At 36.8% G+C, this 27,645-nt stretch overlaps 2 protein-coding genes across 2 annotated transcripts; one reads left to right on the top strand and one right to left on the bottom strand.

The window, feature by feature from the left end:
- Positions 1–297: 297 nt before the first annotated feature.
- Positions 298–13,147, bottom strand: paxbp1 (PAX3 and PAX7 binding protein 1). Its single transcript, XM_027150160.2, has 18 exons — positions 12,708–13,147; positions 10,651–10,773; positions 10,350–10,529; positions 10,037–10,252; positions 9,764–9,867; positions 8,793–9,010; positions 7,912–8,101; positions 6,930–7,053; positions 6,248–6,350; positions 5,992–6,107; positions 5,493–5,692; positions 5,008–5,155; positions 4,623–4,744; positions 4,104–4,180; positions 3,938–4,004; positions 2,984–3,130; positions 2,709–2,863; positions 298–2,096 (listed from the first exon to the last, which is right to left on the bottom strand). Exons 1-18 carry the CDS (start codon positions 12,994–12,996, stop codon positions 1,979–1,981), a joined length of 2,697 nt encoding a protein of 898 aa, XP_027005961.2. The 5' UTR covers positions 12,997–13,147; the 3' UTR covers positions 298–1,978.
- A 1,399-nt stretch (positions 13,148–14,546) lies between these two features.
- On the top strand, positions 14,547–27,157 carry LOC113644212 (ferroxidase HEPHL1-like). Its single transcript, XM_027148862.2, has 19 exons — positions 14,547–14,853; positions 16,586–16,830; positions 18,195–18,407; positions 18,846–19,046; positions 19,151–19,405; positions 19,782–19,956; positions 20,098–20,228; positions 20,510–20,641; positions 21,001–21,206; positions 21,299–21,443; positions 21,673–21,885; positions 22,945–23,152; positions 23,231–23,370; positions 23,477–23,605; positions 23,714–23,820; positions 25,129–25,348; positions 25,485–25,624; positions 25,820–25,979; positions 26,298–27,157. Exons 1-19 carry the CDS (start codon positions 14,681–14,683, stop codon positions 26,369–26,371), a joined length of 3,267 nt encoding a protein of 1,088 aa, XP_027004663.2. The 5' UTR covers positions 14,547–14,680; the 3' UTR covers positions 26,372–27,157.
- Positions 27,158–27,645: the final 488 nt, after the last annotated feature.

Below are 27,645 nucleotides of genomic sequence, written 5' to 3'. Positions count from 1 at the left end.
CTGATTTAGCTTATATGGAATATGAATTATTCATTTAAGCAAATTGGGCCAATAAGGTATGTGGTACAAAAAGTGACTTGTGAGTCAGTGACCAACACACAAACACACAACTGCCATGTCCGTGTCACTGCAATACACTGCATGTATGGCCCCAATCAAAATAATAGCGATATGGTTAATCCTTCGCATTGATGGCAAAAAATAAAGGGGTTCTGCAAAATTGTAGATTTTTGCTACCTATTGCTTGTATACACAAGAATAAATATCACATAAGAATATATTCCACATCACACTGCCTTCAAGAGAAACTGATTTTTATTCTTGTTAATAAAACGATCAAAAAAATAATTTTAAAAACACACAAAATATTTAACATTACAAACTGAGGTGAATTATGCAGATTTATGTACGCCATGCAAACAAAAGGCACAAGTGCTATTTCTACAGCCAAGCTGCATCCAAACTGCAGATGATATTACATTTTACTGACAGGTTTAAAAAGTTGCTGATTGACTGGAATGAAACTAAATCTGGGTCTAAGCAAATGAATTGGATGAAACATCCACAAATATGAAAGTTAAAACATTTCACTGCAGACTGAAGCCAACCTGCAAACACGTTAAATTAAGTTCTCATGTACAATGTATATAAAAATCTACACAACCCTGTTAGAATGGTAAGTTGTGACATAAAAAACAACCAGAATAATCATGATCCAAGTCATGTAAGAACCCTTTCCATCCTCAATGTGAAATAACATCTCTTAAATTTAGAGAAAAACAAACATTTTAGGTGAAAATAAAAAGTTGCATGGCAACTGTGCACACCTTTATAGAATTGGGGATGTGGCTATGTTAAGAATGAACAGTGTTCAAAAGTAATTATCATATAGTGCTTTAAAGGAAAATATTTTGATTAACACCAAAGATCTGCTGTTTCTGCAGGACGACTTCACATCATCTTGGCTTCATCCGACCGCTAATGCCATGGTTCCGAAAAAGCCTACAAAGCATGAAGGTGTCTCATTTGTTTAAAGGTTTGATCAGGAAAAGGATAGAAGAATAATTTCCAAAACATTATATTTACCACGGAACACTGTAAAGGTCATCACCAACAGAGAAAATGGAGCACATCAGCAATGTCAGCAAGACCAAGATGCCATTGCAAAATGAATTAAAGCACAAAAACTTACCTATGGCAAAATTAACTGAGCTGTAGGAATGGGAGACAAAATCCGAAGCTCAACATAATCACGCAAAACTGTGTGGCAAGATGTGTTATGGTTTGTTGACAACAATTTCAAAAGGTATAATAATTCCATAACTCAAAACATTTGGTGCAAATAAAAGCAGATCACCAAAAACAGCATCATTCTTCAGCCAGAAGTGAGGCTTTTATCAAGCTGGAGGAAATCAACCATCAGGTGTCGGCTAGTAAGCTGAAGTTAAAAAAAGAATTTATCATGAAGACCCAAAACATATCTCTCAATCAACAAAGAAAAGCATTAACCAAAAAAAGCCTGTGGGGTGATCTGAAGTGGACAGTACACTGGACTATGCACAGTATATACCCACACTACTAAATGTTTTGCAAGAAGAGTTGAAATATATTGGCAAGTCAAGATGTGCCACAGTGATAGACTCTTACCCCAAAAGACTGAGTGGTGAAATAAAAACAAAAGGTACATCGAGAAAATATTAATTTAGGGGTGTGTACACTTATACAATCAGGTTGTACAAATTTTATTTTTGTTATTAACCCCTAAAATGCTTAAACTGTATATAATTTAATTTCACATTGAAGGTGGATTTTTTTTTACATCACAGAATGTCTTTGTGCAGTAATGTGTGCGTGTATATCAACGGATCAAAAAAAATTCAAAGCATAGGCATGTACAGTATCCACAATTTATACACATTGCACCCCAAAGGCCAGTCATAAGTCATTTTGAACCAGGGCTTCTCAAATTAGTTCTCGCTCATTTACTCTCCAGCAAGGTCTTAATGTCTTTAATTCCATGCTCTGAAGCGACAGCAATCACGTGATCCAAAGCATTGAGTCGACCCAGAAGCTTCACCACTTCCTTAATCTGCTCCCTGTTCAGGAAACAGTTAAAAACAATAAAAAAAAAAGAAACAGGTACTTAAAACACGTTTAATAGTTTTTCTACTGTAAATTGCTTGTGAGAAGAAGAACTGAAATATTTCCACATGAAATCATTGCACCTCAAACATTTGACATATTTTTGCTGACTGGCACAGAAAAACAAATATCAACTTTAACCACTTTATAAATTTTAATGATTACATTTTCATTATTATTGGCCTATGATCTGAACAAAATTGGATAGATTTTATTTCACATTAATAAACTTTCCAGCAGAGTACACATGTGAGACTTGATAAGAGTGGGGCTTTCAGAGACTGTTACTACAGTTAAGATCTCTGTTTTCACCTACGCTCTAATGATCATATCTACACAAAATCATCTGTGTAAGTTAAGCGTTGTGTGAACAGTCTAACCCCCCCATATCAGCCCAAAAGCCTTTCTAGAAAAAAAAAAGTCATTTACAAAAACCTATAGTAAAAATCCCCTAATGGAGTTTGCTCTAATGTATTCCATGTCCACTTTATAAAGTGCCTCTTTATCATTTCCACAATATGTTTATTTTCTTTGCAGGTGTAAGGTCTGACAAAAAAAGCCATCACCTTGATATCCTCTTGTCCACATCAGAAGCGGTGAGGCTGCTACGATACAGTGAACTGGCCGTGTGCTTCATGTAGCGGCATAAGTTCTCCAACTGTGGCAGAGTCTGTTGACCTTTCAGACTGCTGAACCACTGCACGGGAAAACTCTCCACCACCTTAACGCAACAGTGAGAAAAGGGAATTTTACAACTTGAACTTATAAAAGCTAATAATCTTCCAACACAGTAAATTGCGGTTATTTGGAACTTTTTATATATGCACTGCGTAGCTCAAACCTTCTTGCATTTCTCCACGCTGTCCTCCCCAATATCCGTTGACTGTAGTGCAGACAGAATATAGCGATTCAGTGTGCTGTCGACAGCAAGCTCTTTTAGACAGTTTTGAGACAGGATGCCATCCCATTGAAGGATGTTTCCCAAGAGCTGCAGTAAGAGAAATAGGGATTTCCATTCATTATAATAGGAGAAAGATATTTACAAATAGCTTTACCTACCATGTTCAGCTACAATTCTTTGATAGATGTAGTAAAGCAGTATTTCTTTGTAGGTTCATCACAAATTCTACCTCACTTAAATCAACTATGGCAGAAGTGTCTAATATTCAGCCTGTGGGCCATATAATGTCTGATAGAGGTTCTTATCCAACCCACCAAATGAATTTTAAATCTTTAACTAGAATCACCTTGTGGACAATAATTAAACTACAGATTTGTAGGAGAAGAGCTTGTCTCGGTTACCCCACTAGGGGGCAAAATAGAGCAGTATCTCCATTACCCTGATGTAAAACAGAGGTTCTGCAACTTTCAAGCAGAGTAAACGAGAGAGAACTGGCCAAGTTTAGACTAGAGGAGTCAAGAGAACAAGAGTGGACCTTCCAGAGACTGTCAGTTAATATCAGAGCGATAACCTCTATGTATACCTGTACATCTACTGATTCATGCAATTATCTAATCAGCCAATCATGTGGGAGCAGTGCAATGCCATAAGAATGGAGAAAATGTGATCTCAGTGAATTGCACTATGGCATAATTAAGCTGAGGCTGCAGTGGGTACATGATAACTAAAAAACATAGCCTGAGCTATGGAGACAATGCCCAATATTATTATAGTGTTCCTAATAAAGTGCTTGTGAGTGTCTATTATAAACATATTTTTATAAAACATGTTAACAGTAACATTATTGCTTTTTGAAAAATACCAAACAAACAGACAAATGCATATGCACGCTACCTTCACACAGGACCAGAACTGCCTTTGGAAGAAGAGATAAGGACTTGAATTCTTGTTTTCCATGACACTAGAGGGAACAAGACTAAATAGGTCAGCCAAAGGATTTAAAGTAGCAGATCTCCAAAATATGAATTTTTTTGGATAATAAAAATTGTCTAACACATACGTTTTTGGAAAGAGTGGCATGAAGATGTCCTCATCTAACGCCCGTCGTGTGCGCACGACGATTGTCCTGAGCAGCTCCTACAAACAAGACAAATTTGAATATGAAGCAGCTTCCAGTGCATGCGCTTGATTAATGTTTTCTTTCAAAACATACACATTTAAAAAAAATCGATATTCAGATATATTAAAGGTGTATTAATCGTTCATTTATCATCAAGTAAAAGCTAGACTAAAAAGTGATGGGTAACGTAATTTTAGTTAACTGTACCATTTAAACTCACAAAGGGTGCTTTGCTATAATTTTGTGCTATGTTGCCACTGGGATCCTGATTCTGAAAATATCCCTGCAGGCTAACTGAACAGACTAACAGTAATAGCACTTGTCTACCAGGCAACTGTGAATAAAAGCCAAAAAAACACTTGGTGAATAAACAGGTATAAATTTAGGCTTGAAATGTTCTGTTGCTACTGATAAGGATGTATACCTATGTTCTATATCAGAGTAAGCCAGGTTTCTAACCTGCGTGTTGCGGTTGTCTCCATGCAAAATGGTAGGGTAGCCCTTTATTAGGCGCAGCATGAAGGAAACCAGCCTGCAAGTCTCACTGTGAGACAATGGATCCCACACCTGCTCCGTTAGCACTGAGAACACCAACCAGTAGGAGACACAATGGAAAATTTCGCAAAGATAGCTCTCACTGTTTATGTTTACAACTTTATTACTGTATGCACCCATATTATTTGATTATAACTGCTTCTTTATAATAATAAAAGATCACTGAGTTTTAAAACATTAAACAAAAAGTATATATAATATAAAACTATATTAACTTATAAGCAGCTTTAAAGGGGAGAATAAGGCTGTAGATTAAGTGTCACTGTGACGAAGAAGGAACTGTACTGACCTGCAAGTTTGGGGAGTACCACTCTCTCAACGATAGCAGGCAGGAGACCGCTGTCAATGTCTTCCTGGTGCTCAGTGCTCTGCTCCTCATAGCCGTAGAACAGCAGCGTCTCAAACCAGAGCATGTACTCAAAGTTCGGATTTCCATCCTATACACAAAAGACATGACGTCATCAACTACTGTAATCAAATCCACATACACCTTCATTGCATGAGAAGATGGAGAAATAACCTAAAAACTGAGGTTTTCCTTTGTTTCTTTATTATTTTAAGAGAATATCAGAAATGAGAAAATAATAAAAATTAGAAAATATTAGAAATGATAATTTTTTTATTAAAAGGTTGACCATAACCTAAACAGATTTTTTTTTGTCACTGTATAAAAATCTACCAGTAGCTGTCACTATATTTTCACAAGAGAACCATGGGATATACTTCAGTTGCTTGCTAACAAAAAACACAGAGCAAGAAAGGAAAACCGTGTACCTCCAGAGGCGACCACGGGATTAGCTGAAGTCGGATCAGTGGGTTGAAAAGTTTAGGCAGGCACTGACCGATGTAAGCATCTCTGTAAGACGTGAAGTAAAGATTCTTCCACACCTCAAACCGAGACTTGATGCAATCTATTGAATGGAAATCGTCGACGACATCCTCAAACACCTTCTTTGATTCTTTTAAAATACGATCTAGAAAAGATACAAATCTGTCAGAAATATGAACTGTAGGAATTTTAGTCTTCTTATTAAAGTCTTTTTAGACATATATAGAACAGAATATAATGAGAATTGGGATATAAGTTTAATGGGTCTTCTTACAATTCAGTTTCCATTTACAGACATGATTAAAGGTTGATTTTATAACTTTTTTCATAATATAATATATTTATATAATTTTCTCTCTCAGTTATGTACCAACATAATGTATCGACTTAAATATCCATATTAACAAATGCAACAAATTTCACTTAGAAAATAAAAATGATTACCTCTCTCTAAGTTAAAGCTTGTTATGTCGGTGGAGGTCTCCTCATCATCGCTGGACAGTCCCTCCTTATGTTCAGCCCTTGCCCCATTCTGTTCACGTGCTTGTCTGCGGCGAGCTCTGCCAAAACCAAACACAGCCCTATGTTATATTCCTTATGATGAATAATCCACACGATTATATTCCAAACAGCGCACATTAAATTCTAAGCAGTACTTAAAATCAAATTCATAATTCAAGGTCTAAGAGAGACAGTGTACCTCCTGGCCTCACGTTCTGCTACCCTCCTCTGCCTGCTGAGCTCCTGATAGGCTGCACGGTCTCTGCCAAAAGGGTCCAGATTTGGGGCCATAACAGCCTTACCTGCAACAGACAAGGAAAATATTATTCTCCCTTTCCAGAAACATTCTCCAACTAAACAAGAATAATTTTCTACCTACATAAACATTCACATTTTATGAATATTATCATGAAATTTAATACTGCTCAGAAAAGTTATACGGATAAATATGACAATGTGTTTAAAAGTGTTACTGAGAATTGGCATAAAAATGTATGTTCAGGCTCTTATTTAATCTGCATTACATAACGCTGCCCAACTGGCTGACTCATACTTACTTATGCTGCACCTTAGCAGTGATTCTGATGCGAGTTTCACACTGGCTCAGTAATTTCTCACAAGAGAACTGAACACATTGTCATTTCAGAACCGAGTGATCGGAATCTCTCTCACACACACACACGCAAAATGGCAAGGGGTACACAACGTCCCTGCTACTGAGCAGGAAATGGCCAGTCCACTAAAATAGGCGTCTGTTTAGCTGTGCCATGACTCTAGCTGGGACTAGCAGTCTGGCTAAATGTGGCTGATATTATACAAGAAGAAAGGGAAAATAATGAGGCCATTCAAATAAATAATAAAAACCTTCAAGATGGACTGACTTGAAAGGCTCGAAAACTCCGCTGATTCATCTTTAATATCATCCTGTCTTCTCTGGACCCGCCGCGCCGCCCGTTGCCTTAGTAACTGGTGCATTGCAGCTTCCAGCTCCAGAACAGCAGGCACCTGAAAGATACGATAGGTTATGTGATGGATGCTCCAGGCTGAGAAGTTGGAGAGCGAGAATGAGTGGCTCTGGGGCTTGGTGCATTCTGCTTGGGAACAGGAGTGTCAATTGGCAAGTCTATTTTGCAATTTGCTAGGAAATACAGACATGCTATGAAAGACTTCATTCATAATCTGAATTTTTTTGTCTGCTGTATACTAACAACTAGCATAATTAGCTACAATTGCTTCTACCCCTAAACATTTATAGTTATTTATATTTGTGGTACAGCAAAGGTACTGAGGCAGCGAAAGCCGTCATGTGTCCTCTTTTGAGCTGAAATTAAAAATATGCTGTTAATAAGGTGATATGAGGAGCACAGCTGAAGGAAGTGCAATATTTCCTGTCCCACTCTCAGACTGATCTGCTGTGAAAAAACGAACTGCAGATTATTACCATTATAGAACAATAACACAGACAAATTGAAAGGCCAGTCAAATGCAAAAAAAAACCTTAAGAGCAATTAATTAAAATTTTTTTTTATTATTTATGACTGATAAATCATAGTGGGATTGAATAAATTTGACTTCAGTTTTCCATCCTTTAATGTCACACTATGAAATATAAAAAAAACAACTGCAAATCAATACAACTTATAAAAAGACTTGCACATAGATTATAAAAAAAAAGCCATTATGACTTCAGTTTTGCCATTGCAACTTCATTCCATGCAATTAATAAACTTTTTGGTGATATTTATGGTGACAACCAACGACACTGTATAACAAAAAGGATCAAATTCACATACAAGAAAATTAATTCTGCAGTCAAGCCTACATGGTGGGGGATAAAAGAACAGTATCTTAGGTTTTTCTTACCTTTTCACTGAAACACTCAAGCAAGTCTCGAACATACCCTCGCATTTCTTGCAAGAATTTATACTGCTCAGCAGCATGCTGCGAGGAGTCCTCCAGCTGCAGGATGCTGTTTTCAGAAGCCTGCAGCTCGTCTTGGATCTGCTCGTAGCGCCGGGCACTGGCATCGCGGCCCTGGCGCATGGAGCTTAGCCTGGCATACAGGAGACATGCATCAGGACCCACAGTCCACAGCAGTGTAACACACCTGAGCTTGTGACTTCTACTCACACACTTCCAAAGGTTTACATCAAGTTTGTCGAACCCTGTCCTTGTAGCTTTGACACCCTGCAAACTTTAGTTATCCATAATCTAACATGCCGGGCTTTGATGGTCAGATTTTCCACAACTGTTAACTAAATTGTTTTGTTTTAGTTCAGAATCTTGTGGGTTGGTTAAAAATTATGGGCACAAAAAAGCTATATGCAAAATACATCAAATTCAGACACACCATCTATAAGCATCTATGAGTAGAAAACAAAAAAATCTGACAATAGGTACAGAATGCTTGTTTGTGTCATGATGCACCTCCTGTTAATCAGTTTACAGACACTCTAAGATCCTGGGGGTGGGTCTTAATGAACATGGACAGAAACAGCTCAGGAAAAAACCTAACCAAACTGTCAGAAAACAAATATTGGGGGGAATAAAAACTGATCTTACTTAATGTACAAGAAGGTTTTAAAACATCAGGAAAAACCCTTCTGCAGTTAGACTGTGTTGTACACATTGCCATTACATTTTTTTCTTTCTTTAAACCTGTAGTCAATAAAATAAACTTTCTGCTGGTACCTCGGATAAAGCAGACAGGGGAAGTGAGGAACAGGGAGTCACTCTGAGCCTACCTGTCCATAAGCCGTTTCTTTACCAGAGCTGTAGTGACTGGAGTAAGGCTGCTGCTAGGGACTGGGTAAGGAACAGTGTTTTCCACTTTCACAGGTTTTACACTTTCTGTTCCGAGTGCACTGTATCCGTATGGCATGCTATATGATGCTGCGTACTGCTGGTTCTCGTAGCCAGTTTGGTAATACACGTTTGCTTCCGATGGCTGACTGGTTTGGACCTAAAAAGCAGAGAGAGGGACTTAATAGGTTACCAATTAAAGTCTCCAAGATGGCTTCTAGGAATAGCGCTTAGGAAAGTGGCACTATATCTACTACATCTGGGATATAAACAGTAAAGAACCAAAAGTCCAAAGGGTGGAGCCAAAGTTAACTCTAACTCCTATCCGCCTACCCCAAGCAGCGTTGAACCAAAAGTTTTGGGGAGACGCATCAGTGTGTTTTCCACTGGATGTGTGTGCAGTTAAACATACTTCTTTGTGTTCTTAGGAGTGTTTGTCCTAATTCTCAGCTTTTTTGGAGCTTAGGTTAAAAGAGGACTTAAATCAAGTCCAGCTCCACAACCTTGGGCTTTTGGTTGGCAAAACATGGCTCAGACAGCTAGTTAACCTGATTTTTGCAAGTGCATAAATATTTGAAAGGACAAGATAAAAGATATGAAGTCTCATAGTTCCACTAATAATTGAGTGTCTTAACATGCTACATATAATTTGACGACAAATAAATAACCACAAAACATTATGAACCCAAACAGACAGTTAAAGATTATGAAAAGAGAGCTTGTTATTCAATAGAAAGAAATGGTATTTCTCAGTGACCATGTGATCTCTGAAGCTTGCCTGCTTTTATGATCACTAACTTTTATAAGCCTTGCCATAAAGAGAAGCTCATGCTCAGAATAAAACAAGGATGTGTCTGAATGAAGGAAAAAAGAAAATAAAAACATAGACAAAAAAAAAACTAAAGGAGCTGACCTGAGGGATGCTAATGCCTTTCCGGATCTGCTCCTGCTCCCATCGACTGACTTCCTCGTCATTCCCTTCAGTATTCAAGGCTTCATCATCACTGCACTCAATACCTGCATCATTATGTACACATAACCCATCATTGCCCTCAATACTTCATATTTACAAATCATTTCTTTTAACTAGAATCTACAAATATTTTCTATTGGCAACAAGCCCTAAACAAAAGTTGTCTGTTCAGTCACAGACCTATTAACCAACAATAAAACACACCACACTTACCAATTTCCTCTGCTATTTTCTGACGCTGGCTCTTCTGCTTGACACCGCTGAACACGATCCTCTTCTCATCTTCGTCACTTCCACCTTGCTCATCCTCATGGACCAGACGTTTACCTGACACTTCCGTCTCCACAAGTGGTGCATCGCCACCAAGCTCCCGTGCCATCTGTCGGCGTTTACGGGCCGCGTGAATGAAGGCTGCATCTGGGATCTCACCTGATGGAAGAATTACATTGCCAATAGTGTATACACCCACTTCGCAAATACAGCAGGAATCAAAGCAAATTATTCCACAAAAAGAAAAGAAACAAACCTGGTCTGAGGGAGCTGAGCGCAGAAAGTGTCTGAGAGAAGTTCCCTGCCTGCCGGGGGTCACCCTCATCATCCTGTTCCTCATTACTGTCCACCTCCATCTCACCTTCACCTTGTTCACTGCTGCCTCTGCTGTCCACCGCCTCCTCTTTAACACCAGTACCAGACAGAGACTGAACACCTATTAAATAACAAAGCTCAGGTGTAAACACATACACACATTAAAATGTCCTATTTATGGGAAAAAGAGACACAGACACAAATGGTGAATTGGTTTGAGAATTAAATTAGGTGTTATGTACCATCAAGGCGAGTTGGTTCCTGCACAACATGAGTGCTCTTTTCCTCTCTGTACTCCTTTTTGAGTTGTTTGACAATCTTCTTACTGTGATAGGATTTCTTCACTCTGAACACTTCAGTTTCATCTGGAATTATACAAACAAACAAATAAACAAGCAAAAAACACAAAAAGGGTCAGTATAAGAATTTATAACTTGTTAATAATAAAAATTCATTATACAAAAAAAGTACATCGTTGTGGATGAAACAGTGTTAATTATAAAATTTGCATGGCAGATTTGTTTTTACTGAACCAAAACCTATTTTTATACAACTGGAATACTCAATCTTAAACTAATGATAAATCTACTAATATTTTAAAATGTTTACATTATTCATGGCTATCAACTCTGTTGATGCCTTTTACAAAAGGTTGCTGAAATGTAAACTCGTTCTCATCCATCACAACAAGTAATGAAATAAAAAGGAAAAATAACTAAAGAGATATCCACCATTCACAGCCAAATCCACTAAGGTATAAAAGTAAGGAACTCTTGAAAACTGTGCCATGTAGTTTGCTGGTTTTGGGACATTTTCTAGACACTCTCTCCTTACCTACAAAGACATACAGTCAGAGGTATACAAGCTTATCACCAAGGTTGTGAAGCTTCACTGCTTCTTTTCATTCTTTTTCTATTCATTATGGGACTTGCTTCTATTAAAAAAAATAATATTGCTTAATTGCTTCTATTAAAGAAATTAATCTAGTGTAAATGGAATATCACTATGAAGGTGAACTGGGTGAGATACTGCAAATATTGAGAACTCAGGACAAGATGGTTCAGCTAATATCATCGCAGCAATGCTAGGAGCCTCTGAGAAACTAGAACTATTTTGTTGGACAACAATTTTAAATGTCCCTTCAGAGCAGGATTGGAAATAAAATAGAAGAAATTATTAAAAAGACCCGACAGAACTGAAGGAAGAGAAATATTACATGCCGTAAATAATTCAAGTTAATAAAAAGAATTGATAGTGTTGGAAACCTATAGTCCCACCACTTGCATATATAATCCAAATGACTGAGCGACACCATCTCCATCAGTACCACTCATAGCTAATAGTTCAGCAGAATGCATTAAGGTACATTTTATTTTCCTTCCTGATAGTTAGTTAGACTATGCTGCAGGTCGCTAAAGAAACCACTCTCACTGCCATCATGGCCTAAAACAGTATCAACAAACAAAAATCTCCCAGATTCAGGTAATTAAACATATTTTACATGTGATCTAACCACATAATCTCTCATAGCTGAAACATTGGCCAGTAACTTCTTGTCTTTACTGAGGGTTCAAATATGATGTTCTACATCAGATACTTACCATATAATTATATTACCATATTATTATTATATTACCTCACCAACATCTTATTCTAGTCTTTGAGATTTTTGGACAGCCAAATGTCTGTGATTGGATAGGTATCAGGTTTATTTCAGTTGCAAAGGGGGCCATTGGGAACGCTGTAGCCTAGTGTTGGATCACAAATCAGAGGGTTGTGAGTTCGAGTCCCACTTACACCATGCTGCCTCTTCTGCTGGGCCCCTGAGCAAGGCCCTTAACCCTCAATTGCTCAGTTGTATAAAAACATATAGAGATAATGTAAGTCGCTCTGGATAAAAGTGTCTGCTAAATGCTAGACATGTAAAACCTGGTTGTCTCTGCTAAAATCACAATCACACAATGTGACTGTACAAGAATCGTCGAACACGATGAACATACGGATTAGCAAGAAATGTACAGAAGGAGTGTAATCGACATTGTTAAACACTGCAGACTTATTTACTGCAGATATTTTTTCAGGAGTTGCATAACGTACATGCTAATGTTAGTTAGCTCGCTAGCCATGTTAGCTCGTTAGCCTTGTAAGGCGGAAGAGCTGAAGCCCTACTAACTCACGACTCCATATAGAAATGTACTTGTATATACATGTATTGCTCATTCCTATAACATGTGTAATGCATTTGACGGATATATGACAGGAAGTCGTTCAGATTTCAGACTTCGTGAATCTCTTATACCTTCTTCGTCGTTGAAGCTCAGTAAGCTGGCTTTAGGCTCTTCTCGACATTCCTTTTTCTTTTTCTTGTCTTTGGGAAGCTTCATGGCTCCTGGTGGAACTCCGTTTCCGTGGCTGTTTAGAGTATGAAGTGCTATAAGCTTGTCTACGGCGGGTGTGTGTGCGCTGTCCCCCGCAGGCCCGCACGGCTGCAGCACCTCCACACTCGCCTCATCCTGGACCTCGTCTTTTTCTTCCTCGTCAGAATCGTTCCGGCGTCTGAAATTGCACCTTTTCGCTTTCTTGAACATTGCGACAGGGCAACGAATATCGCTGCAGTGCAGTTGGACGTGCGAATGAAGGCGAATTATATCCGCAAGGCGCCAAAAACAAACCTAAACGATTAACGAAAGTCCGCCATCTTGTTCGTTGAACATCTTCTTCAGCGACTTTGTGAGATCCGAGTTTACACAGCGGAGTCAGTGCTGTCACCTTGTGGAGAGATGGCAACATTACAAAAGTTGGACGACAACGGGAAAACTTCCACCGCCACGTTTAGTCCTTCTTGTTAGTAACATGTATGGCAGAAAAATATGTTTTTATTATTATTATTATTATTATTATTATTATTATTATTATTATTATTATTATTATTATTATTATTATTATTATTATTATTATCATTATTATTATCATTATTATTATTATTATTATTATTATTATTATTATTATTATCATCTTCTTTTTATTCTTTAGGCTTTTCCCTTCAGGGGTAATTTTTATACTCTCATGCTGCATCTGTGTCCAAGTTTCATCTACTGTGCAACTGTAATAAAACTGCATCTAGCTTTAGTGGCATCTTTGACTAAAGACGGCAGCAATCACTAAAGCCACATCTAAGCCAATACAGGTCAGGATAAAACAACAACAAAACTTGTTAGCTTATTTTTTGTTTATATCATAGAATCTGATTGGTCAGTAGATACTGTATCAATTTACATGTGCCATACTACATGTTTCTGACATCAGTTCTGGCTGTATTATAAACATTAGGTATAAAAGTTTATGAATCTTTGGAGACATTGAACTTGTATAAATATGTGATTATTCAGCTGCATAGATCCTCTTGAATATTACTATTTCCGTTGTAATTGTTTATAAACATGGATATAGTGTAGACACTCCACCTAATCTAAGCTTAATAATAAATTATTCTAAAGCATGCTGTTTAGTAAAGATTACTCAGTGTAATCATTGAATTAGTCATGTTTTTGTTAGGAGATGTTCATGTAACATTTATAGAAGGGTCTTCAAAGTCTCCCATTTAAAACAGTCAGATTTTCTGCCATGGGAGTTTTTAAGAAATAGGACTATGTTTATGTGTCTCTGTAACATGACAAGATCTAATTTTTTAATGAAAATAGTTTTTATTATAATGCAAAATCGAAGCATTTTCTTTTGTGTGTGTGTGTGTGTGTGTGTGTGTGTGTGTGTGTGTGTGTGTGTGTGTGTGTGTGTGTGTGTGTGTGTGTTCGTGATAATAGGATTGTAAAAAAACATAACCTGGTTCTTAGAAATGTAATAGATAACTAAAATCACAACCTGACGTTCATTAGGAAAGAAACACTGCGAAATAAGCAGAATAACACATTAGGGACATTCCTTTGGGCTGTTTTTCACTATGCGCCGTCCATCTGTTTTACTCTAACGATCTTTGATTAAATAACAGAGTTATGATCACACTATATACTATACAAACAAAAATTGAAATGAAATATCATAAAAAAAAAGAATAAATGAGAACCTGTGATTAACTTGGTGGACGTTACGTGCGCGCGCCTCCACTGGTTAATTACGCAGATGTGTTGGGAAGCTCCAGATTCCTCAAATTATGGGATGTTCCGTGTGCCATAGTCTGAACCCTACTATCCCCTGCCTCGTCATTATCATCCAGCTTTCAGAGCACTTCACTGAAAACACGCTGCAGTTTACAGAATGGAGTATCATATAAACCGTCGGTGTTTATTGAGTCTAATCACTTTTTGCACCCTCTTTGGACAAAATGAAGGAATCACACGAACTTTCTTTATCGGGATAAGAGAAGAGAATTGGGATTATGCACCTGGAGGTTACAACCGCATCACAGGGAAACCAGTTACTCAAGATGAGTGAGTTTCTAGTTTGTAATTTATTTTGCAATATTTGATTATATCATTCTTGGATCAATATATCAATATTGTGTCAATATATCAGTCAGCACTGAGATAAGGTGTTATGTGATACTACTAAAAGTTAACATGTTATTGAATAGTTTGATACTTACTGTATGTGTAGTCCCCCTCCCCAAAAATAAACAAACAAACAAATAAATAAATAGGTAAATAAATAATCTAATCTGTTTTATTTATCTTAAAGAATCTTAATTGAGAAATGATTCCCTAGTTGAAGTAAAGAGGCTGATAGATAATGTGTTAAAATCTTATGAAACTGAAAGTAAAAGTATTCAACAACAACAACAACAAAAAAAAAATCCTTAAACTTTCAAGTTCAAACTGTCACTATTGTCACTACTGTCACTAATACTGTTACTAACCAGAAAAAAAGACCTTTAAGGATAAAACGTCTAAATAAAAAAGCAGGGAACAAAACAATTTCTTAGAAATGTTATTAAGCAATTGTGCATAATTGTTCCATTTCAGTATCAGTTGATGTGTTGAAAGCAGGATAAATGGGCAAGCATAAGGATCTGAGGCCAAATTGATAATGTAGCACAAATTGCTGAAAATGCTGGCTATGCTACAAATGTGCCAATACACACAGTGCCACAAAGTTTGCTGCGTATGGGGCTGCATAACCACAGAGCAGTTAGAGTGCTCATGCTGACCCTTGCCCACTTCTGAAAGAGCCTTTGCTCTAGGATCATGGCACTAATTGAAACAACACAGAACTAAAGAAGATTAAAATGACCTGCATTACATAAAGTACCAATCAGGTACTTTAATGTGTGCAAACAGTAAAATATTTACTAAATATAAAATAAAGTGTGAAAACACATTACAATATACTAATAAAGATTAAAGACTAAAAATGACCAATAAATAAAGACTAAAAATATAACATTATATACTAGCTAGCATTGTGATGCTCCAGGAAATTTTCTACTGGGACATCATGAGTCCTGGCATTTGTATGGAGGTTACTTTGACACGAAAACCTAATTAAACATTGCTGTAGGCCAAGTAAAACCTGCTATACTGGAAACGTGTTCAGGGTGGTTTGAATGATGAAAAGAGTTAATGGTTTTGACTTGGTCTGTTAATTGTGCAGAATTCTCAATTAAATTGAGCATCTGTGGTTTGTGTTGGACAAACAAGTGATCCATAAAGGCTCCACCTCACAGTTTCCAGGAATTAAGTGATCTGCTGCTAACTTGTTGGTGTCAGATACCACAACACACTGTCACACACCTTTGTCTTGTGGAGTCAGAGCTTCTTTGGTCAGAGCTGTGGTTCCTACACAACAATAGGCAGTTGGTCTTAATGTTATTGCTGATCAGTGGAATTGAAAAAAATTCAATTACAATATAGTAATAGTATAGGAATTGAAATTTGATTCTACTCCTATAATCAGATTGCAATTAATTTCAGAAAAAAATAGATGCATTTTAGATACTAGTTAAGATGCAGAACCAGTTGTCGGGTTCGGTTTCAGGTGCTCAATCTCTAATGTTCCCTTAGAAATGAACCACATTTCAATTTCATGCATGCTTATGTTGAATCTAATGTAACAATATACATATAATTATGTAACCCACATAGTTTCAAGTTTAGGTCCTCTGTATTTGCTGAAAATAATAGTGTACCAGTAATAGAAACTATTGTATTGTTTATTGTGTTCTAGTGATGCATCACTGTTCCTGCTTCAAGGTCCCCATCGAATTGGCCATGTGTATAAGAAAGCCATATACAGGCAGTACACAGATGCGACATATTCACAGGAAATCTTCAAACCAACTTGGCTGGGTTACCTGGGGCCTGTGATTCATGCTGAGGTTGGAGATGACATTGTGATCCATCTGAAGAACTTTGCCTACAGAAGATATTCACTTCACCCACATGGAGTCCACTATGAGAAAGACTCAGAGGGTAAAATATGTCTGCTGAGGCCATTTAAAACATGTTGAACACACAAAAATATATGGTGTAAAAATTGAACAGCGCTAAACGAGAGAGAAACGATTTTTCAATGTACTGAAACATTTATTCAGTAGATCAGATTCATGGGGTATATGATGCTTAGGGCCAACTGCGTAACTGTGGTCTGGTTTTGTTACATGAAAACCCCTATTCCTTAAAGGAAAAAGGATACGGTAATGGGGAAAAAAGACACTTTGCGTCATAATGCAGTCATTATCTTCTAAGTAGGACATCCTGTTTCTTCAAATGATCTAGACTAGACACGATAAGGTCTCGAAAATGACTAGGCATTTTCTTTTTTTGTCTCTTTGTCAATAGATTTTTTCTCCTAAAACTGCACTGACACCCAATATTGAGGAAGATCTCTTATCACAAATGTGGAGCTTAGTTGGTGCCATTGTTATTTGTTTAGACAGTAGCACATTGAACTCAATCCAGCCTGATGGAGTCAACATCTTAAAATGGCAAAATTGATTTCCTTGGGACTGATGAAACCATGAAACACTATAGATTATGCAAAAACATCTAAATTGTCAATCTCTCAACAAAAATAATAATGACGAATGCACAGTTAAATCTATACCATGAATAACCACAGAAACAAATCATTACATTTGACTTATTACAACTAACAGCCAACTGGTGTTTTGACTGTATTTACAAATGAGAGGTTTATCAGCATATGCATTTATAGTGACTGTACAAGGAAATTGTGTATTAAAGTTGTGGCACAGAGACAGAAAGTGTTTAATCCATTCGCGTAAATTTATTAAAAAATTTAATTGCGGGTGGTGTTGTTACAAATGGACTCCTTTGTGTGATCAGTGCTCTCCTGGTCAAGAGCATTATATACTAAACAACAAAAAAGGTTCTTAAGAAAAAACATTTTATCAAGTCAATGTTTAGCTGTGAATTATGAATAAGTAATGCATTATTCCCAAATCTGATGATTCTAAACAGAGAAATAATTATAAACTGGTAAAAAGGTCAGCACATTATTTAAGTTTTCAGAAGTCATAGGGCACTGATCTATTTTATTTATGTCATGGAGCTTTTACAGAAATACATGTAGTGAAGGAATGTAATCTATATGAATACAAGACATATACATTTTCCCCACACTCATCCTACTCAATGTCTGTCTTCCATTAAAGCTGCCTTTTTGTTAGAACTATTTTTACACGAAAATTGAGGATATCTGATATTAAACTTGAGGGCTTAAGAGGTTAATGTATAATATAACTCTCAGTTTCCATGTTTTAAATAATATCCAAGCAATGTGATATGGACTAAATTGATGTCATGTGTATCAGGAGCGCTATATCCAGATAACAGCTCTATAGCACAGAAGCAGGATGATGGTGTTCCTCCGGGTGGAAATTATACTTATACCTGGAGAGTAAAGCCAGAGTTTGCTCCCACTCAGGGAGATTCCAACTGCCTGACTTGGGCTTATCATTCACATGTGATTGCCTACCATGACATCTCATCTGGACTTATAGGAGCTCTGCTGACTTGCAAGAAAGGTACATCTGTAATCAAACAATGGCGTTATCACACATTACACTCAGTGTATATCCATAGATGAGTGGTAGCAATTTGACTATTGGATTTTGTTTCTGGTTTTGTTTTTCATTGACTAAGACCTTGGCATACTGTACATGATGAAAAAAACATGCACAATAAACAAACAATTTTACAATATTCTAAAAACAAATTAATTTTTTGTGAGCATTATACCACATACAACTTTAAATAGAGAAAAACAAAACAACCATTTTGGGCGTTACAAGCCTTTTTTGGAGTTACAGTTGAGGTGTGAATTTCTTGGCATGATTTAAAAAAAAAAAAAGAAAAAATTTGCCTATTGATTAGATCTGTATTCACATTCATTTAGGATACATTTTATGCTTAGTTACACATGTTCAGTTTCACCCCTAATATTTATGGTCTGTTTCAATCAGGGATCCTGCAGCCTGCTCCATCAGGGGATACCTACTCGCAGGTACGGAGGACAGATGTTGATAAAGACTTCCTCCTCTTATTTAGTGTGGTGAATGAAAACCTGAGCTGGTACCTAGAAGAAAACATCCAAACGTTCTGTTCGGATCCTAAAGGTGTCGAACCATCTGATCCAGACTTCCAGCGGTCTAACCAGATGAATGGTAAGTATATCTTTGTTGGGGCAGTATCTGAATGCCAAAGACGGAGCTGAAATTCTGAAAACTAATACTATCAATAGCATAACATTCTTCATCATATTTTATAGCTATTAATGGATATGTGTTTGGGAACCTTCCTGGGCTTGACATGTGCCAGAACAAAAAAGTTTCATGGCATTTCATTGGCATGGGCAATGAAGTAGATATCCACTCGGCATATTTTCATGGGCAGACGTTACTGATTGATGGACATCGTTTTGACACTGTCAGCCTGTTTCCTGCCACTTTCATGACTGCATTGATGGAGCCCTTAACAATAGGAAGATGGATGCTGAGCTGTCAGGTTAACAGCCATATACAAGGTAGACTTTCAGCTTTAAAAATGTGTTGCATTTGAACCATGCATGACATCCATTAATTTTGTTCTAAAAGACATGCATCTCTTGGTCTGACAAAGCTGACATTTGCATAAAGTTCCAATACATTCATATTGGAAATACTTATATTTAATTATTGGGAGAATTGTATAAAATCTACATTCCAGACAATGGGTTCAATTTTGAATATGTAAAGCAAAATATTAGTCTGTAAACAGTTTTGCATTTTAAAAGATGATTTCTCCCATATTAAGTATATATAAGTATAGTTTAGATATACAGCAGAGTAAACCTGTGTGAGTATTGCGGATCTAACCAGCTGTGACCTAATGCTGGAAAGAGTAATGATGTTTGTGTGCAGATGGTATGCAGGCACTGTTCAATGTTTCACAATGTGCTGGGGAGACAAACTCCTCTGTCACTCCTCTGAATGGGACAGTGAGGAAATACTTCATTGCTGCTGAGCTGGTTCGATGGAACTACGCCCCATCAGGAACCGACAGTTTCACTAATGTTTCACTGAATGAAAGTGGAAGGTATGAAGCTGAACTATTTTTTATTCAGTTTCTAGTTTCAATTTTTTAACTGACATTATATTATTAATCGATTGCTTGTACAGTTTTTTAATCTAAAATATAAGCCATACTCTATCTACATTGTCTTTTTACTCTTCTTAGCAATTCAGAGCTGTATTTTGGTACGGGTAATGGTCGTCTTGGTGGAGAGTATACAAAAGTGGTATATAGAGCATACACCGATGAAACATTTACAGAAAACATCAGCAAGGATGCGTACCTAGGCATACTAGGTAGACAACCATTTTTAAATATTACATACATTGTGTATTTGATATATAAAGGTTGCCAGAAAGAAAAAAGAATGATATAAAAACATTATTATTGTTGCATAAGAACAGTATGAGGATGTCCAGGATGTACATTTTAAAGCATATTACATGTCACAGATACTGTAGTTATATTTACATAGTGTATATCCTACAGATACAGCACTCTCCTTCAAGTAGGGAGATTTTGTATCGATATTTGTATTACCTTGTTCTATACTATTTCTTTTTTTTTTCTTCGTCAGGTCCTGTACTCAGAGCTGAAGTTGGGGATACTTTACAGCTCACATTTTTGAACAAGGCTGATAGAAATTACAGCATTCAGTCCCATGGTCTTCAATACGCAAAGTTATATGAAGGAGCTCAATATGAAGACGGTGAGAAGGGGACAATACAGACTTTCAATACCCAGTTCCTTTTTTTGTTGAACTTTCTGTAATTTTTGCTGTATTTTTTTATCTATATTTTAAATAAGAAGCAGCTCATAACAAATATACTAATAAACAAAATACAGCCTAAGCTTACTTAGACTAATATGAAGGCAACATTTCAGCTTGAAAAATAATAGATAATAAGCAGCAATTCCTATGAAATAATTTGCTCTTATGAAATTTTACAATTCTGTCCTAATTATGATTGGCCAGAGCATCTTACCTATAGAGTCTTAACTAATTATAACTAGTTTTTTTCAGGTTTATCTTATTGATATCTTATTGATTTTATATTTGATCATTAGATACAGAAAAAAAAGGATCTAACGTACAGCCAGGAAATTCCTTCAACTACACGTGGTATGTGAGAGAAGGGCCATCTGACAGTGACCAGGCCTGCATCTCTTACCTTTACTTTTCTTCCCATGAACCTATCAGAGATACCAACTCTGGCCTCCTTGGACCTCTACTTGTGTGTAAGAGAGGTGCACTGACCCCCAATAATACCCAGGTATGCTTTTCTCTACAGTTACATAATATATGTATATTATATTTCAAAAATAGGTTTTAACATTTTTTTTTATTCTTTGCTGATAATATAAGAAAGATGTGGACAAAGAGTTCTTCCTACTTTTCGCTGTGATGGATGAAAACTCAAGCTGGTATCTGAAGAACAATATTCAGATATATGGTACAAATGAATCAGACCCAGAGAATGAAGGATTTCAGGAGAGCAACATGATGCATGGTAACATACACACTGTCACTTTCTCATAATTTATGAGTCATGAGTTAAATTATTTTCAATGTGAAGGCCTAGGAGTTGTTCATATTTTCACATTATTCATTTTCTTTGCTTTCGGACAAACTGTTTTTCCAATAATTACTATACAATATAGAGGATACAGTACAATATAAAATAGAGGATATTCCATGCTGTCTAGTTTCATCTGTGTCTTTGATCGGGTGTAATACAGCAGTGAATGGCTACATGTACGGGAACCTACCAGGGCTGGAGGTATGTGATGGTGACCGAGTGAGATGGCATGTCCTAGGCCTCGGCACAGATATGGACATGCATGGGGTGTACTTCCAGGGAAACACCTTCCACAGAGACGGCATCACCCGTGACACCCTTGCTGTGTTCCCGCACACTGCTGTTAATGTTTTCATGCAACCAGATACAACCGGTCAGTTTCCTTATATCAGTGTTTTTGTTAGTTTCTTCCCACCATACAATCAAACGCCAAAAGGTGGATTGGAGGATGCACTAAATTGCCCATAGGTATAAATTGTACCCTTGTACCCACTGCTCCCAGGATATTCAAGATACCCTGAGAAATACTTCTGATGGATAGGATAAAACAGTTTCTAAAGATTTAATTTAATTTCAAGCAAAATTACAAACAAGTCAGTGGAATTAATCTAAATCATTTGTTTTGTGTCAGTGTAAACCTTGCATGAAAAGCTTAAAAATACTAAAATCTGACAACTATACATTATTACATTACATACAGAACAACGCCAAACATTGAGCAGTCAGTTGGAAGACTGGATAAGATGATGCTTTTGATTTTTCACCTTTTAACTATTTCTCAAAAAAAATTATATTATTATCAAAACAATTTAATCAGTCAGTGATCCAATAGCAAAGCAGACACCCTTTCTGGCTTCAATGGGCAAGCAGGGTTTATGTGCAGTCAAGATCAAGCGTTTGGGTGTGTTTTTTGAAAAGCTTGAGGAAACTTTGAACCATTGAAGCATGCACACCTCCCCTGAACAATCATGTAGACAGACTGCACAACACAGAGTCAGGAAACAAACAAGACACCGAAATTAAATACAAAAACAATGGAATCTTGAAAATAAATCAGAAAATTTTATCTGCAACTCAATGTTCTATCTATCTATCTATCTATCTATCTATCTATCTATCTATCTATCTATCTATCTATCTATCTATCTATCTATCTATCTATCTATCTATCTATGATATTTATCCGTTTGTTTTCTTTCTGTGTTCCATTTTAGTTTCGATTTTACTCCTTAATCTCCATTTCAAAAGCTGGCCATGAGTAATAGCAGACACAGACAATGAAAACAAAGGCAAAATTTAATCAGCCTCTACAATTGTGGGGAACTGACTTCCTTCGCACGGGAAATCTCAGTGTGCGTCCCCTACTGGCTTCTGTTGCCGAGTGTAGAGAATCATTGTCAATTACTGTGTACTGATGTATGTGTGAATACAGGACTTTTTGAGGTGAGCTGCAAAGTGACTGACCATTACATGGGAGGGATGAAGCAGCAGTACAGAGTGAAGAACTGTAGGCAGAGATCATCTGCCAATGCCTCTGCTCCCACAGCACATTACTACATCTCTGCAGAAGAGCTAGAGTGGGACTACTCACCCAATCGCACATGGGAGCTCGAGTACTTCAACACCACAGAGGAGGACAGGTATTTACAAACACACATAAGTATCTTTATTATAGGTGCAGTTTTTATCAAACTTTTAATGGACACTCTGTTTCTTAGTCCAGGCAGTATATTTGTGGGAACTGGTGAGAATAGGCTTGGCTCAAAATATAAAAAAGTGATTTATAGAGAGTACACTGATGCCACCTTCAGGACCAAGAAGCTACGGTCATCTTCAGAGAAGCATCTGGAAATCCTGGGTACAAAGATATGATTTTCTAACTGGTCCTTAATCCTCTTTGCTATTTGTTGATTGTCATGTAGTGTAACTGTCATCTGTACATCCGTGTGTGTGTTTGTGTGTAGGTCCAATCATCAGGGCAGAGGTCGGTGAAGTAGTTCATATTACATTCCTTAATAAAGCTAGTCGTCCATACTCGATCCAGCCTCATGGAGTGAAGACCTCACCTCAGAATCCAGCACCTGTTTTGCCTGGTGAGGAATCCTGCAAGTTTGGACATCTAAAATTTTGGATGGAATAAAAATTATTTGAATGAAAAAAGAATGAATTTTTAAACAGAAGTGTGTAATCATTAACTGCAGGAAACATGAGTATGTACCAGTGGATTGTTCCAGAGAGTTCTGGGCCAGGAGTCTCTGATCCAAACTGCATCACATTTGCTTACTACTCTACCGTGGACTTCATTAAGGTGATCTCAAATGAGCAGTGAATGAACACATATACATTATAATACCTTTACATAGGTACTACACTGGATCAATGTGAACGGTGGGTGAGTAGACAAACATCAGCAGCTAGTTAAATGCCGACTAGAAAAATAAGCTTCTGTGTGTTCTGTTTTAACTTGAACTGGAAGTTTAAATTGATTTGAGATTAAAACTGTTCTGATGGTTCACTTTCCTGGATATAGCAAATTTGTGAAATGTCAAAAAAATACACGTTAATAGTGATGGGAAGTTCGGTTCTTTTCCGCGAACCGTTTTTTTTCGGACAGTTCGTTTTAATGAACCAGTTCAATAATCCAGTTCACCAGTTCTTTTACGTCCTGACGTGATGACGCAATTCAAATTCCTTCATCCCGCCGCTGCCGGCAGATATTAGTACAATCAATTTAACACGTTTGAAAAGCTCTTTGTAATCATAAATTTTGTTGAATATGTTTCGTACATTTAAGTTTTGCAACTAAAACACCCAGTACAGGCATTGATGTGCAAAAACGTGGTTGTTTTACGTGTCTTAAAGATATAAAGTTAATAAACTAATCTTCATCAACTTACAAAAATTTACAAAAAAAAGCATAATTTTGAAATGTTTCTTTCGCTCCATCAGTTGTTTCAAAAACTAATGCAACGGAGTTAAACACTCATACGTTGATATTGACATTAAATCATAACCATTTCCATTTGTTTCCAGCTGTTTCAGTTCAGTCATTTACGCATGCGCAGTAACAACAGTTCATTGATTCTCAGTATGTCGGACGCGTCCAAAAGAAACAGTTCTCGGTTCTGTACTGATGATTCGCTGTATCGGTTCAGTGATGCACGCATGCGCAGTATCAACAGCTCAAGCTCACAGTTCTCTCAGCACAACATGTCTCAGTTCAGTGTACAGGAGTTACATATACTCCAGGATATTAGTTTATTTAGACTCGGAGGGGCTGTCAGGCATGACCGAAAGTGAGTAACTTTTGTAACTTGTGGATCAGCGCTGAGTCAGGATGGGAATTGTTTAGAACGAATCACTCCAATTTGTTAAACTGGTTCATCCAGTTCACTAAAAAGAACCGGTTCAAAAGAACGATTCGTTCACAAACCGGCCATCACTATGTTATATGTAAGAATATTCAGATGAAAATCTCTCTAAAAAGTTACTGTCAGGCATCTATAGATCACACAAGAAATCTGTCACTGCATACAGACTATATAGATTCTTTTTTATCGTTATGAACTGAAGATGATGTTTGATGCCTCCTCTTGGATGTTGTACTGGGTTTCAGGACACAGTCAGTGGGCTAGTTGGGCCCTTGGTGATCTGCAGGAAAGGGACACTAAACCAGAACAGACAAAGACTGGATGTGGATAGAGAAATTGCACTTCTTTTCTTTATCTTTGATGAGAATATGTCATGGTACCTGGAGCAAAACATCCAAACCTATTACAACAGCTCAAAGCCTCTGATCAGAAATGATGATTTTGTCGAGAGTAACAAAATGCATGGTGAGACTTTACCATGTTATTTTTCCTGACTACTATCTGTTTATTGTAGAAATTTTATACCTTCACAATTATTTAAAAAACCTCATTTTGAGGTTCAACCCTTGTCAGTATTGTGTTATTCATTCTCATTTTTCAGGAATTAATGGCAAGCTGTATGGAAACCTTAAGGGAGTGGAAATGTGGCAAGGGGAGAGAGTAAACTGGTATCTCCTTGGGTTGGGTGGTCAAGCTGATCTGCACACAGTGCATTTACATGGTCAGACCTTCATCTACAAGGTGATAATAAAACACATCAGGCTGTGCTAGTCATTATTATTCAGATGTATATCATGGAAAAAATATATATCATTGGATAAAATAATGATAATGATAAAATATATCATGGATAAAATATATTTCTTTTTTTAAACTACGAAACTGAACAAATGTTTACATGTACACTGCTTTCTTTAATTCTCCTCCATGGAGCAGACAGACCTGCCCCACCGGGACGATGTTTTTGACTTGATTCCAGGCACATTTCAGACACTGGAGTTGGTGGCATACACTAAGGGAACATGGCTGCTGCACTGCCATGTGGATGACCACATCCGAGCAGGCATGGAAACCACCTACAGCATCAAGAGTTCAGGTGATTTTTAAAATAAAAAAAAGCTTTGAAGAAGCTATAAAACACTATAGTTTGTTTAAAGTTTTTAGTTTTAGACACTAGTGTGGAGTTTATTTACAAGTTATACTAGCATAACTTTTATACTTTTATATGACCTTTATTGTCTGAAGGTGTTAATATTCAGGATGTCAACAGAAGTAAGCACTACATGTTGAGACATAGTTTGTTAAAGTTCACAAAAATCAGTTTGTTAAAATATAACTTGTTAGCAATTGTTAAAAAGTCTGTAAGATGTAGCAGTGATTGCACAGTTTTTGATGTTTTATATGTGTGTTGTAGGTGCCAGTGCTGTGACTCAACATCTGGGTATAGTCTCCATCCTGGCTTTTATTTCTGCCCTCGGACTAAAGTAAAATTAGCTGAAGTATAGATTTTATAGACTTTATAGATACTGTATAGGTTTAATTAAAATAGCATACATAGATCTATTCTGTTTAAGTGGTGCATAATAAATGGGAGATTATACCAAAACCTTGAATGCAATTTTATAATTTTTTTTTTTGTTTCTTAAAGATTTAGCCAATGTTTGTTTACCTGCTCCACACAAACTGCAGATCTCCAAAAAAAGTCTTTTACATTACTGCAATCCAAAAGCACACTTAACTTTACAAAAGAAATATAGTTGTCATTGTTTAAGCACAGCCCTGCGATGGGTTGGCACTCCGTCCAGGGTGTATCCTGCCTTGATGCCCGATGACGCCTGAGATAGGCACAGGCTCCCCGTGACCAGAGAAGTTCGGATAAATGGAAGAAAATGAATGAATGAATGTTTAAGCACAATTTTTTTTCAGTGTTGCACTCTGAATATATAGATAAAAAGTATTTAAATAAGCTCTTTGGTATGTTTGGTGACATAAAGAGGAGCCAATGAAAACAGAAGAAAGTAAAGGAGAAGAGGACAAAAAAAGAGAGGAATACAACTACTTATGAGAGAAGCCTGACAGACCAGAAATGTAAACCTTAGTTACATATAAATCTATGTGATTATCTGGTTACTAAGATATAGTTGATACATAATAATCATTACAATGACTTGGAGATCATATAGAGTGTAGGATGTGTGCTTACAATAAATTGTGACATGTCTCAATGCCTCTCCATTTTTGCATAAAAGATTATCAACTGTGTAGCCAGAAGATGTAACATACTTGATATCACATGCAATCTGTGTCTGTATATGTGTTTAAATATGTATAAACCTGATCAGAATATTCTAAAACTAATTAAATATATTACATAAGATGCTGGTGTCACTGAGATTTTATAATGAATTTCTTAAAGAAAAAGAAAAGTCATATGAATGCAGTAAACTACACATCTGTGGAATTATCTCTGATAACTAGCCATACTACAAAAGACAAGCATCTAGGAGCTATTGGGTCTCATATACGAAAGTTTGGATTCGTATGTTGATTTAAAATGCAACAATTTCAAAGAATCAAACATAAATGGATAATTATCTATTGGAATAGATTATAAATCAGTTATTATCAAAGGGGACAGACAACTGGCCTGGAGAAAATAATGAATGTTTTAAACCACTGTGTATATAGACTGCAAACTAATTTGCCTATGACTCTGATCATTAAAACTCTACCTTCTCTACATCATGAATCACATTTGAAAG

This window comes from Tachysurus fulvidraco, chromosome 20 (genome assembly GCF_022655615.1).
Source record: "Tachysurus fulvidraco isolate hzauxx_2018 chromosome 20, HZAU_PFXX_2.0, whole genome shotgun sequence".
NCBI classification, from domain to species: Eukaryota; Metazoa; Chordata; class Actinopteri; order Siluriformes; family Bagridae; genus Tachysurus; species Tachysurus fulvidraco.
Note: the sequence above shows the minus strand (reverse complement) of the source record. Positions and strands in the feature narration are given on the sequence as shown.